The following is a 14235-nucleotide window of genomic DNA, read 5'->3' on the forward strand; positions in this document are numbered from 1 at the left end:
CCTCTTCACTGAGTTTGTCAGTGACACTTTATATTTCCCAAAGGCCCACTTACTTGTCACTTCAGAGCACAAAAACTTCCACCTCAGCCTTCTTTGGTATTCTTCGCATGGATCGCTTTTTATCTCACAGTCTGACTTTTGGCAGTGAGCGGCTCAATCTTGTCTCACAGAATCTATCTTACCAGAATAAGACTATATGAAATAATAATAATAGAAAGTAACATCATTGCTTTACCTGCACAACAATTCAGTAAATTCTAATGGATTAATGGATAGACACATTTAGACATCGAGTTTATGTAATAGATTGTTCCAGTTTAATCTCTTCAAATACTGCATTGTTAGTGCCTTTTGGAGCGTTTTCATGATTATAATCAGGGCTTAAGCGGACCGGAAGGATCTGTAACAGTGGAAAACTGTTTCACAGAATCACATCCAGTCTTGTAGAAAAGTAAGTACAATTGCCCCAAGGTCACGTATTTTCCCTGGTCATACTAACCTCTATACATTGTATTGTAGTGTGTTTATATTCTAGTTCATTGCTGTTTTTACTGCCTCTGTGTGTTTCCATGTGTAGTCTGTCTTATTGCTGTGTTTGTATTCCTTTCTGTCTCGCCAGTCATGCCCCTGTGTCTGTCTGGTCTCAGTATTCTGTTCTCTGGTTTGCTGGTTTGTCCTGTCAAGTTACCTACATGGTTTCTGTTTTATTTTGACAGTGTCTCTTCTTCTGTGCATGATGTTCGGTTTATCTTCCCCTGTCTTGTCAGCCAGATTACAATTACTGTTTTTGGTTTTTGTTTAATTTGCCTTTTTGTCAGCAATAAAATAAATCTGTGATTTTGAGTTATGTCAGTCTACTGAGTCCTGCATCTGGGTCCACGTTCTTTTTGTCACACACCTGTTCACATGACGCAGTCAGCTAAACCTGTCTTACAGCAGGAAAATATTCCCAAGCAAAGCAGAAAATCTACAACAGAATAGTTGAAAAAAGAAAAAGACCCAAGGTACTGCAATGGCCCGGTCACATTACAGCCACAAACATGAATCAATTTTATTGGAATTCCACGTGAAAGACCAACACAAAGTGGTGCACACGTGAGAAGTGGAACGAAAATCATACATGATTCCAAACATTTTTTACAAATAAATAACTGAAAAGTGGGGTGTGCTTAATAATTCAGCCCCCTGAGTCAATACTTTGTAGAACCACCTTTTGCTGCAATTACAGCTGCCAGTCTTTTAGGGTTTGTCTCTACCAGCTTTGCACAGAGACTGAAATCCTTGCCCATTCTTCTTTGCAAAACAGCTCCAGCTCAGTCAGATTAGATGGACAGCGTCTGTGAACAGCAGTTTTCAGATCTTGTCACAGATTCTCGATTGGATTTAGATCTGGACTTTTACTGGGCCATTCTAACACATGGATATGTTTTGTTTTAAACCATTCCACTGTTGCCCTGGCTTTATGTTTAGGGTCGTTGTCCTGCTGGAAGGTGAACCTCGGCCCCAGTCTCAAGTCTTTTGCAGACTCCAAGAGGTTTTCTTCCAAGATTGCCCTGTATTTGGCTCCATCCATCTTCCCATCAACTCTGACCAGCTCCCTTTCCCTGCTGAAGAGAAGCACCCCCAGAGCATGATGCTGCCACCACCATGTTTGACAGTGGGGATGTTGTGTTCAGAGTGATGTGCAGTGTTAGTTTTCCACCACACATAGCGTTTTGCATTTTGGCCAAAAAGTTCCATTTTGGTCTCATCTGACCAGAGCACCTTCTTCCACATGTTTGCTGTGTCCCCCACATGGCTTGTGGCAAACTGCAAACAGGACTTCTTATGGTTTTCTGTTAACAATGTCTTTTTTCTTGCCACTCTTCCATAAAGGCCAACTTTGTGCAGTGCACGACTAATAGTTGTCCAATAAAATTGATTCATGTTTGTGGCTGTAATGTGACAAAATGTGGAAAAGTTCAAGGGGGCCGAATACTTTTGCAAGCCACTGTAGCTGGCATTGCTTTTAGTTGAAAAAGCATTGAGAGGGCTTCTTTACAACCTCAACACACCCTTTGTCAGGCATTCATTTTAGATTTTAATTTCAGCAGAGCAGATCATTAGACATGTCACCAGTGGCTAATCGTGTGTTAACACGCTGAAAGAATGAGTTCAGTGACAGCTATGCAGAGGCACATAAGTGAGCTTGTCTTTAACTTGTCAAATCACGTAACAACTAAGCAGCAGAAGCTCAATACATGGAAACTGCTTCAATGCTGAGAATTATTATTGTCAGAGAAAGTGCTAGACAGTCAGAGTAGCCTTTTATTATCAAAGAATGGGTACACATACAAGGAACTGGGCTTTATCTTTTTCTTCGCTCTACGCATTAACAGAATAGACAACACGGACAACAGCAATATGACACAGACAATAACTACATATATAGTGTATTTATATTTATTTGTAAAATGATGCTGAGTGCAAAGCCTTTGGAAAAATCTATGGAATAAATACAGGATAGATCATTGGTTACTATATATACAGTATATAAGCTATATTCTTTACATATATACATGGAATTTGACAGTATATATGTTAGTATATAGGTTTGTGCAAGTTAGAAGCCCTTATGAAAGTGATTTAGACGTTTGCTCAGTGGTTTATAGTCCAAATACTTTTTTATTTATTCATTTTTTCAAGCCCACTGTAGGTGGGAAATTACACTCACTTGTTAAGGTAGATCCGTTTCTCTGTGAACTGGCCCGATCCGTGCTCTGGGTCCTCATAAGGCTCATTCTGCACCACCTCAACACCTTCTCCACGTTCACTCTGTTCATGACTGTGTTTGCTGATCATATACAGCTGGCCGATCCGGTACTGAAAAACAAAGGAGGACCAAAAAGAAAAAGGAGACTTTATCAAATATAGGGAGGCAATTAACATTTTACACATCTGAATAAGCATGCTGATGCGGCCGAAGTTAACGGAAACAAAATCTTCTTGGTGAAAGTCCAGGAACTGACCCAATCGTCTGATTTTATGGAAGCCATAAAAATAAATGCGGGAGAGAAAATACCAGGATTACAGCACCTGCACGCTCCTGACACCTGGGGGCAGTCACCATAGCAAAAGAAAGCTGCTGGATTAGGAGCCGTCTGCAGCACAGTGATAAAGGCCTCGTGTCAGGTCAGGACCAAGTGGCACAACAATAGTAACAGTGGCAACAGACAGTTACACGAACCCATCCCATGGTCCCTTGTGACACATCAGTCAACACACACAATCCTTCACTCATCACTCACTGACCCACTTGGGCCTATGACAGTGTCACTTTCGGCCACCTTGACAGACTGGGTAGGGGTGGGGGGTTGTCACACGGCAACTATTTTCCATACATTTCGAAAACGACGAGCACAGGAGCGAGAATTTCTAACTGCTCATGGGACTATTTACGCGCTGGGGAAACTGATACTGCCCTGATGGTGACTTATGTCGCGCTGATGGAATGCCAAGGGCTCATGCAGGACTCTATACACACCCACACACACACACACACACCCACACACACACACACACACACACACACACACACACACACACACACACACACACACACACACTGCTCCAACCAAGGATAGCTGTGTTAAGCTAATGGAAAATAGGATCGTCTGGGCTGTTGACTTGTGACTCTACATCCAGCCACATAAAGGAAGGAGTGGAGTGAAATGTGATAGTGTAGTGGAAAAAAAAACAGAGCTCATGTATATCAGTAAACTTCTTATATCACAATGCCAAATTTTTCCATCTGCTGACCATCAGAGGAGAGCAATGAGCTGTGACAGAGAATTCCCAGCTGAAATGTGGATGGCTGTGAGTTTCTGACAGCACAGCTGTTGGAGTCTGGCATAGTTTTTCCACTGCAATGACACAGTAACAGACCAGGCATAATAGATGTGGAACCTGTATTTAGTCGCACACAAACACACGAGCCTGCCCACATTTTGAGCTCTTCTTGCAGCTGATATGGTAATCAGCACATCAAAAGAGGCAAAGAATGAGCTGGTTCCAGTTTAAGAGATGTGAATATTTGTTGCTTCTTTTCATCATACGTGCGAGCTTATACTGCGGCATTTTGAATTGTTGCTTAGAGAAAAAAACAGTTGAGCTACTTGGACTTTGGATTTCATCAGACATTTGAGTTTCGGTGTCATGTTTTGCAGGACAAAGGGCATCAAGAGCAGGCAGAGTAACTGAAAATAAACCTTTTGCTCAAATGGATGTCAAAGTCCAAAAAACAGCCAAAAGTCCAGAGCACTAAACGGGGAGCGCACACAAGTGTGCCATTGTAGACAAGGAGTTGACAGGCGTATACAGTGAGATTTTACAGATATGTGAACGTTTACCATGTGACATTAACTTGACAGCCACTTTGTACGGGACAATCATGGTGACAATTTAAGATCAAGTGAAAAAGGTCCTGTTTACACAGGTTTAGACACAGATCCTTGACCATCTGGCAACCGCTGGTCGTAAGGGAAAAATAAAAGCTCACCAACATGTTGTAAGTGGTTGCTGGAGATGGATGAAGATTACCAGGAAAACTAAAGCTAAAGCTCCAGTTACACAGGCCTAGAGACCAGTTAATGACCCCCATTTCCCCCTAGAAACCCACAGAGATAGATAGACTTTTATTATCATATAGTGGATATGCAAAAATTTCAAGGATAACCTGTCCCTAGTGAAAAATGTGTATTCCACATGAATTCCCATGCGTATTTCACTCGCAGATTGCTGCAGTTGCCTGTAGTTTTCATGGAAGCGCCAGGCTTGTCCACAGAAACTGTCCAGCTATGCTGTCCAAGCTGTAGTGAAACTGTGAAAAAGTGCAACACAAACCATTTTACCTCCACAATTAAAATTGTGCCTTTGGCTGCAGCGCTGAGGCACAACTTCTACTATGAATCCAAAGCTTTTCCTTTTCTGGAGAAATTTTTGTGTTGCATTATTTTCCAGGAATTCAATATGCCCAGTTTCTCATAATGCCTCCTTTGTTTCCTCATCTGTGTTTGTCAATGTGTAATTTCCGGGTCCTAGTTACGGTCTGTTTATCCTCTTGTCTTCACCCGCTGTGCACTTTTCCGCTGACATCAAACAACTGTTTTTGTAGATTTATTATCTTGACTCCTGCATCCTGTTTTGCGGTCCTCACGTTTAAGTAAGTCTGTCAAAATTTGCGCATAAAACAACAAGGAATAATGTGATTCATAAAAAAAGTATCACTGGTCAAAGCTGGCTGCTTCGAGTAATGAACACACAGAGAGTTAAGTTCTTCATGGAGCTTTTTCCTTGTCTGTTATCTAATTGTTTCATCTGTACAGCCTGCTAGTGCTGAGCTCAGTGGAGCAGTCAGCAGCTGAAAGGACATATTTTCCCTTCTGAAAAGGTTTTTCTTTGGACACTGGCTGCTTTTGCACTCATTTTAATTTAAAAACATGCCATCATATGCCGAACATATTTCATGACCAAATCAACCCATGATAACCAGTTTACAAAAGTGTGTTATTCATTTAAAATACAAAGAAAACCTGAGAGATTCTTTTGTCCAGTCTATGACATGAAATCCAGAATTCCGACACTGAGGCAGCTAAAGAAGGATAAAGGAGATTGTTGTACATATCAAAATATTCCTGTTGTAGCTGAAACATGAGAGATGGTTGAAGAGCTGACATAAATCTCCACGCTGGATGAAAAACATCAAGGCAGAGTGCCCACTCAAGAGGACCTCTGAACATCCCTCCCATCATACTGATGACTAGCAACAGTGTATTACCATTAAGCACCATGTTTTCTGTTTCCCTCTTTGACTAATTTGGGTTTGGACATGTTGTGTAAACAGCCCGGCCATTGTGCTCCCTGCCAGGCATTGTATCCGGCTCGCCGTCTGCTGGCTACCTGAAAGCTGCAGCTGATGAATGAGGGGCTGCTTTTCATTGTTGTCTTTGGAAATCTCGCTCTAATGACTAGAAGGGAGAAGTGGCCCTTGCCTTGGTTAGAGTGGCCATGAATAATTTCTTTTTATCTCTCTCTTTCTCCCTCTAGAGCCTCTGGGCAGGATCAAGGACAGCAAGGAAAAATATGAGCTCTCATCAGCCGAGGTATACTTTCTTTTCTCTCCTATTTACACCTCCTCCTGTCTCATTCCTCTTTACCTGGTCTCCACCTATACACTAAAATCCAACCTTTTACTTTCTGAACTCCTATTCTTGCTCACCTCCAAACTTTGCTCTTAGCTCATTACCTGGTAAAAGCCACGTAGAGTTCAGTCACCTTTGGCGCTCAAGTAATGGAAACCTTGAAATTAAAGTAGTGGACTGTGATTGCTCATGGAGCTGCTCCTGGTGCTGGTGGCAAAATTTCTATTTTTTTGGCCAGCGTGACCCGAGAAAATGGAACAAAATTACAGTAAAAGTGCAGGATGAATCGTGCCTTATTGTACATATCAAAAGAATAGAGTTGAGGAAGAAGAGGGCTGCAGTAGGCGGGAGAAATTAAAGAACTCTAAAGCAAAAAATTTTGAGCTTCTTTTTCCTTAAGCTTTAGAAATGCTGATAGGTGGATTTTGCTACCTTCGGACAGAGCGAGGCTAACTGTTTCATCTTGTTTCCAGTCTTTGGCTGGCTGTCTGTGGTCATGCATTTAAAAGACAGAGTATATTCATTTTAAGATGAAAGCATTAAGCCTTTTACTGTGATCACACTCTGTGTGTGTCTCTCTCTGGTTTTTTGGCTCCCTGCTCTAACGCAACAGCAGGTGTTGAGGAACTGTGGTCATTGTGCTACAGTGTGCTACTGTAAGATAAGGACACACGCAGACACAATTACACTTACACACATGAGACAATACCGGGCACAGTGCTAAAATGTAATTAAAATTCAACCACTGACAGAGTAATTGCTGCTCACAGCGCTCAGTATTCTTGGATAACTGACTGCGCTCCTGTCGAGATAAATAGCTTTAATTTTTATGTCCGTTTCTGGGTGTGCATGTGTGCATCTGGACACATGCCAAAGAAGTGGATTTGCTTTTTGTAAACTCATCTAAGCTGATCAATAAAGCCAGATTTGATATATTTACAGAAAATTATCCTTTCATTTCTTACAGCAATGGTATGAAAAGCTTTAAACTCTTTACTTGTGAAATCCATCCATGTTGTTCTATCTCATCTGCACATATGGTGGATGAATTATTAGCATCAGAGGGCACATGCAGATATAAACACCCTCTGTCAGCACACAAACACCGGCCAAGAAAAGCATTTTCAAATGTACATGGAGATGTATTTAATGATTCTGGCAAACGCTGCTGCTAATTTATCAAACCCCGCCTAACAAATATATTCAGGCTTGGACCACAAATGCTTTCAGCGCTATGAATAAATAACAAGGCATTTTTAAAACACACCAGCTCTTCCCTGAGGTCACATCCTCGCCTCTTAATGGTCAGAAATGGTCACAAATCTGTGGCTGTCGGACGACTGCAGCACTTTTCGCTGTTAGTGACTCATTGCAACTGGTTACCCAGCGGCGGAGCGTGCAACAGCCTGCGTTCTCTGGAGCCATTTTTCATGGCAAAGTAATTGCCTTGCAGCCTGGCATGTTGCAGTCAGTCAGTCTACATTGTTGAGTAAAACTCGTCTGTGATGAGTATCTTTGCATTAGGAGAGTGACTCACTTGATGACCACCTGGTTGTATTCTGGTTACATAAAAGCAAAATTGCCATGTGCCTATGTCATTGTGCAGTTAAATTGCTTTTTGTCCTATTTGTGGGGGAATTTCTGTCTCAGATCTGGAGGTTCTGGCTGTGCTTGAAATCAGTAGTCATGTCTTTACCGTCATGGTACCTGGGTCTTGCATCCAGGGTTTTAAGTTTTGGGGAAGTTTAAGGGTTTTTCTGGTTTTGTATCTTTGTTTTATGGTTATATTTATCTCTCTGTTCTTTCTTCGTGTTTACGTGCCTTGTTTCTTATTTCTTTATGCCCGGTACAAGCTCCTTTAGTGTTCTGGTTTCATTCCTTTCGCTGTGTTTGTAAATCCTTAGGTTAACATTCTGTCCCCTCAGTCTTGTCTCAGTATTTTGTCTGTCTCTCTGTCAAGCTCATGTGTCTTAGTCCTTGTCTCGCTGTTAGGTAGTTCCTGTTTTATTTTGATGACCTATTTTCTCTTGTGCTTTGCATATATACTTCTCCTGTCTCATAGTTTCAGCTGCTATGAGACAGCTTGTTATCCTGTACGTGTTGTTGCATTCTCCATCACGGTTGTGATGGTTTTTCTCCTGGAAGATCTGGTTTTCTTGTTTATTTGCAGTGAAGATGGCAGCTGACTGTAAGTGTTCGTTGACCATATCCTTATCATTAAAAGGCAACAAGTTCATTGCACACGGTTTCAATAATTTTGATCATGCTGCGGCCTCCAAACTCTGTTTTTCCGAGTCTGACTATCACGTGCAACACTAGTACATTAATACATAAGCTACTGTACAAACTTGGAGAATTTATCTAAAACTATATGACAAAAGGACATTAGGTGACATTACATAATAATCGCATCATAGTCACATTTTTAAATTCAGCTGCAAAACACACTCTCAAAATCTTCCAGCAGAAGAGGCACAGAAACACATACTGCATCGTGCCTCCAGGCTACGTGAGACAGCAGCTTCCATTTTCTTGCTCATCTCACAGAAACGAGCTAGCATCAGAGCAAATGCACAACTCCTAAACTAAATATCATACATCAGATCAAAGAACTCCATTAAAAATACTATCAGGAGGACTGCTGTGGAGCTGCCTGTGCTCATATTCTGTCATAAAGGACATTTGGCTCCAGTGCAGAGCTGTTTCAGAGGTGTGGGAGTTCCATATAAGACCTGTGCCTTAAAGAGTCATACAAACAGGATAAATGCATGGTGAATCTGCAGTAGATGTTACTAAGATGGTCTCGCTCATGTCCAATCAGTATAGGGATAGAAGCATGCTGAAAACAGAAGGAGAAAGAGCGCCACATGTGATGCTGCTGTAGACTTAAAAAGCAAACGAACAGTCTTTCTGCTAGCATAGTTAGAAACAAAGCAGTGGAAAATATTTAAAATGGACAATTTCACAGCAATAAAACAAAATCACAAAAACTCTATTACTATTAAAGAGAATGACAGTTTACTAGCTTACATGTAATGCACAACTGATGAAAAGATGGCCTAAAAAAATCCTGTTTAGAGCTCACAGAAAATATTCCTGACATCAGGTTTCTCCTCAATTTGAAATTAGGCGAGAGAGAAATAACGGAGGCAGGTTAGGGCATAAAACAGGTTCAGCTTCTTATTAAGCAGCAAATCCTAAAAGTCTAAAAAAAATTAATTGCAGTTCCTCGAATGACCACTTGAGGCAGATCCCCAAAAAGAGAACCGATAGATGAAATGTGCAAAGGCAGTGGGAGGTTTTCAACCCTACTCAGTTTTATCGACGCTGGGACCCAATATGCATTTTGACTCAACCTGACACATTAGACTCAACTAAACTTCAACTAAACTACACTAAATTAGAAAACTAATAATCCAAACCTGTCCTGAACTGGCTTTCAGTAATTGCTTTAAATTTAAATCAACTTATTCTGCCTTATTTAAATCACTGGGCAAATCATACCTGTGTTATAAAACACTAATCCTATACATCTCAGATGAATACTTTCTAACAGCCTAAACAGCGTCTCTCTACTCCAACATTTCCTCGGTTTGTAAAATTTCTTACAGCTCTAAAGCTGTAACTGCTGATGTACACACACACGCACAGACACTGGCACACATTCTGCCGTTTCAGCACAAACGTGGGCATGCTGTTGAGAGTAAGTGCATATGAGTGACTGTATTTTCTCCTCTGGTGCTGATTCAGCAAAATGTGAAGGTGAGCTCAAACTCCCTGCAAAGGTTTGATGAATTCACTCTCCACAGAGGTGACACAGGCAGTGTGGGAGGATGCAAAGGGTGGCAGCTGGCTCACTGAAGCAAACTGTTACAGTAGCTTAACACTAATGAATTCTGTGCCGCACACGGGGACAGCTGCCTTTCGCAGTGTGATAGCCTCACTCGAGCACTCGGGCAGTGCAGCCGCTGAGAGAAAAGTAGAGTGACAGAGGAAGAGAAGCTGGTGTTAGGGCCTTTTCTGCAGGGAATACAGGAGGTTTCATGCATGGGTTATTGTTTATGCCCTTTAAATGTATTAATAAATTAATGGAACTGAACATGGTATGTTACTATCATGGATCAGTTAATAAAAGGAAGGCTGAGAGAAGATGTCTAAGTACTTTAAAGACATTTTTCTCACTTTTGGCTGTGAATCAAACTGATTTCCCCCTCCCCTCCCCCCGCATATTATAGTATATTGTATAAGTATACTGTTAGTATGTATACTTATTGCACTTTTCTACAAAAATACAGAGTGAGCAGAAGTTTGAAGTAATTAAGAAGCTCATACTAATCCCAATAAACACTCCAGGTGTGGTCCAGATGTGATTATCTGTCTAAAATACAGGCTCAGAATGGAAGATGGAAAATTACCACCACAAACTCTTTTCTAGCCCGAAGGCTAAGGGCTATTGTAAATCTATATTTGTTTTTATAACCTGCTGACATCAGCATCATTTTTGGAAATCCCCAATAACAACATCTGCATTGTTTTCATAGATAATTTGTGCTGTTGTCAGCATTTTTAATACTGCTAATCTAGTGTAGTATATTAAGCTTTTTGTGCCATTGCGAAGTCATAATGTTTCATTAAAAATGTTTTAAAGAGCTAACAAAAAAAGTGTTCACGTCTCCCCGTTGACTAATATATTGACTAATATAATCCAGTGGAAACTAAAGCATTTTCATGTAACCCTGACCGTTGGCCTTGAAGCATACGTACCAAAACGGTGTATTTTTTTTATTTATCTTAACCCGTATGATTGGAGAAGAATTGGCTGAAATCTTGGCTCCATAAGCTGTAAAAATGTGAGAGTTTAAGATATATTCATGCAGTGTGTGAGTATAAACATTTTGTGGCATCACTGTGAGGTTCTAGGGCATCATGTTGAAAAATTAAAAAGTGCGTTGTACAGCTCTCTCCATTTCGTTTCATATGACATATTACTCGATATGGTTTCTTGAAAATTTTTTCAAGGTCAACTTTGACCTCAGGCACTCACAATGAAGGTCAAAATCAAATGCTTAGCCAACCAGGGTCACATTCCCTGAGGCGCAGTATGCTGTAAGTTTGAAGATGATCCATAAAAGATTGTAGATAATACAACATTTTTACAGATTTTCACATTTGTGGCCTAAAGCTTGACCTTGACAAAATTAAATCAGCTCGGGCCGTTATTGGTTTCTGTCATCGCACAAAATTTGAAAACGACATCTTGAAAACTCTGGAGGCTAAATCGCTAACAAACAAACAAACCGACTACATTTCCCCCCCCGGGGGGAAATAAACAAGCAATAATAGAAATTTTAAACAGAAAGCAATGTGAGCAGGTTTTATATAACCAGCTTTTATTTTTTCACAGTCTATAGATTTCAGCAGATTGCAGATATTTAATTTTTAATTTGTAGTTTATAAAACAAGCTCCACTGGGTGAATTTAGCCGTGGAAACAGCACACCTGAAAAACAAGCTTTCTCACAGCTCCTGCTGAGAACAAGAGTGTGTTGCATAAACTATGTCAAAGGTGTGTGGTGAGGTGAAATTTATTAATACTGATTGCTGCAGGTGGGAGAGAGCACTCTCCCGTCGTGCTTCCCCTCTATAACATCTTTTCCCCCCACCTCTCTAACTCGTTAGCTTCTCCTCTTTCTCCAACTCTGCAGCGTCTGAGGTCAATGAACCAAAGATTACATAACATCAAGATCACTCACTATGGATCACTCCGCTATGCATCATCTTTACCCCCTGCCTGGCAGCACATTGAGTGGCTGATGAGAATAATGTAATGATATCCAGGCATGAAACAGGAGAAAGGACTGTAAGAGTGTCCTTAAAAAGTAGAGATGATGATCAGGGATGGGAGATTAAAAAAAAAAGAAAAAAGTAAGAGCCGCTGAAGAAAGATGTTTGGGAAGCTGACAGATTGTGAGACATTACATAACCGGCCTTGATTGAGTGCAGCTGTTTCTTGCCCTCCCTTTTACTCCTGTTCCTTTCTGCATTCATACCCTCCTCGATGCATATCAGTTTCTCCTTCAACTTTTCCTCTACTGACACTCCTTTATGTTGCTTTGCCATTTCCATCCTCTGATGCTATTTTTCCTCCCCCTCTGTCTCACAGCATAAGCATGGTTGAACACAGCGCCTCACTTCAAACCCTGTAATAACACTTTTGATAATCTGAATCGGTAACACGTTTGACCTCAGCAGTACTGCAGTCACTGTGCTGGCAGAGGCAGCAGTGAAGTCGCAATGCTTTCAAAAGGATGACCAATACATGGATAAAACAGCAATGACAAATGGTTGATGTTTATGTGTAGCTTTCTAAGTGGTTTAAGTCATCTCCAGTAATATGCCTTCACCCCTATGTTAGTCCTTTAATGCATGTATGTGTGGGATATCATCTAACATACAACTGTGTTTGCAAGTGTTACTACAGTCCAGCGATTATTAAGGCTGTAAAAACACAATTGTGAAGTGATAGTGAATCACTTGGTGTCACAATTACAAATTTGGCTTTATAGTTTATGAATAACACAAAGACATCAATCACAGCAATACTTTTGGAGCAATTCAAATAAGCCAATCCTCCCATTTAGCCTGGAAATGCCATCACTGTTTGCTGTGCTGAGCACTTTATTTTAATTTCATATTGGAAATGCTGATTTGCTAATGTAACAGAGTGCTAATAATAGAGTCAGAGATTTCAGACAGCTCTGTAAAAGTTTTTACGTACGGTCTGACAGTGGATCTAATCTAATTGATTTCCATGTTTGATGAGGGGACTGGATTGTGTCAAACCATCCATGAAATATCAAGTATCCACCTGAAACAGTTAAAGTATATTTCTCTACTCCATAATCAGTAGCAATGCTTTGGCTGTGCCAAAAACAAGTGACGATTGGCCATTTAAATCATCCCTGCAGCAGCACATGTTTCACCAAGCTCATGCAGCTCTGTGACGTTCAAAGTCCAGATATGGGCCAACATTCAGTAGCTGTGGTGGAGAGATACTCAGATAGGGTAGCAATGCCATAATCTATACACTGTTAAAACTTTATTGCTGGTACTAGCATCAAAATGTATTTCATGAATACAAAATTAAAAGTAAAGAATTATTAAAGTTTAATATGAGCTGGTACTTATTTGGGAGATAAAGTGGTTTCCACGGGCATCACTAGAGGCATTACTGGCCCATTTAACCCAACATTCACACACTCACATGTTGATGGATGCATCAGACGCAACTGAGTGCTCAGTATCTTGCTCAAGGATACTTCGACATGCAGGCTGGAGGAACAAGGGATCAAATCACCTTCCAATGAGTAGAAAAACTGCTCTCCTGAGCCACATTCGCCACATTATGATGTATATTTTTGCATTATAACTGTTAATAACTGTTATATTTAATGTTACAGTTGATGTGGTTCATTTTTATTACTGTTTATTAGAGGTACATCCGTGAAGGATCTTATCTATATCAGTTATTATGATGTCATCATGCTGCTTAGGAGCTACCTGCCAACAGGCAAAAATTATTCATTTGCAGCTTTTATGCACTTGTAACACTGCATTGTATCATTTTAATTTCACAACAATATCTAATTTATATCCACAAAACTTTTATTATGAATAATATATTATGATGTTGTCATGTTGCCTAGTAAATGCCTACCAACGGTCCAAATTTAACTGAATTACACAAACTTTATATGACACTATACCGCTTAAATAAATGCACCAGGAAACATACTGTTTTTGGGGTTTTTTGTATAGAGGTCTACACATTTGCCTGCCTGATTCAGTCCCAGGAGGACACAGAAATCCCTGTAGGGGAAGTCAGGAAGGGCATCTGTTGTATAAATCTGCCAAATCAAACATGTGGCACTACCTGCTGCGGTGACCTCTTGTGAATAAGGGCACAGCTGAATGTAGCAAAGTTCCACAACCTTGGTTCACTGGCAAATGCTTCTACTGGATTAAATCTACAGGGTGGGCCATTTATATGGATACAC

At 40.6% G+C, this 14235-nt stretch overlaps 1 protein-coding gene across 1 annotated transcript in view; it reads right to left on the minus strand.

Annotated features, from left to right (window-relative positions):
- pitpnc1a (phosphatidylinositol transfer protein cytoplasmic 1a) overlaps positions 1-14235 on the minus strand; it is a 51453-nt gene that overhangs the window by 14693 nt on the left and 22525 nt on the right. Inside the window, exon 2 of the mRNA XM_005734586.2 lies at positions 2714-2862. Coding sequence (XP_005734643.1) covers positions 2714-2862 — 149 coding nt within the window. The remainder of the gene's footprint in view (positions 1-2713; positions 2863-14235) is intronic.

The sequence above is a fragment of the Pundamilia nyererei genome, unplaced genomic scaffold (assembly GCF_000239375.1).
Source record: "Pundamilia nyererei isolate P.nyererei 1_Seehausen unplaced genomic scaffold, PunNye1.0 scaffold00059, whole genome shotgun sequence".
Classification (NCBI taxonomy): domain Eukaryota; kingdom Metazoa; phylum Chordata; class Actinopteri; order Cichliformes; family Cichlidae; genus Pundamilia; species Pundamilia nyererei.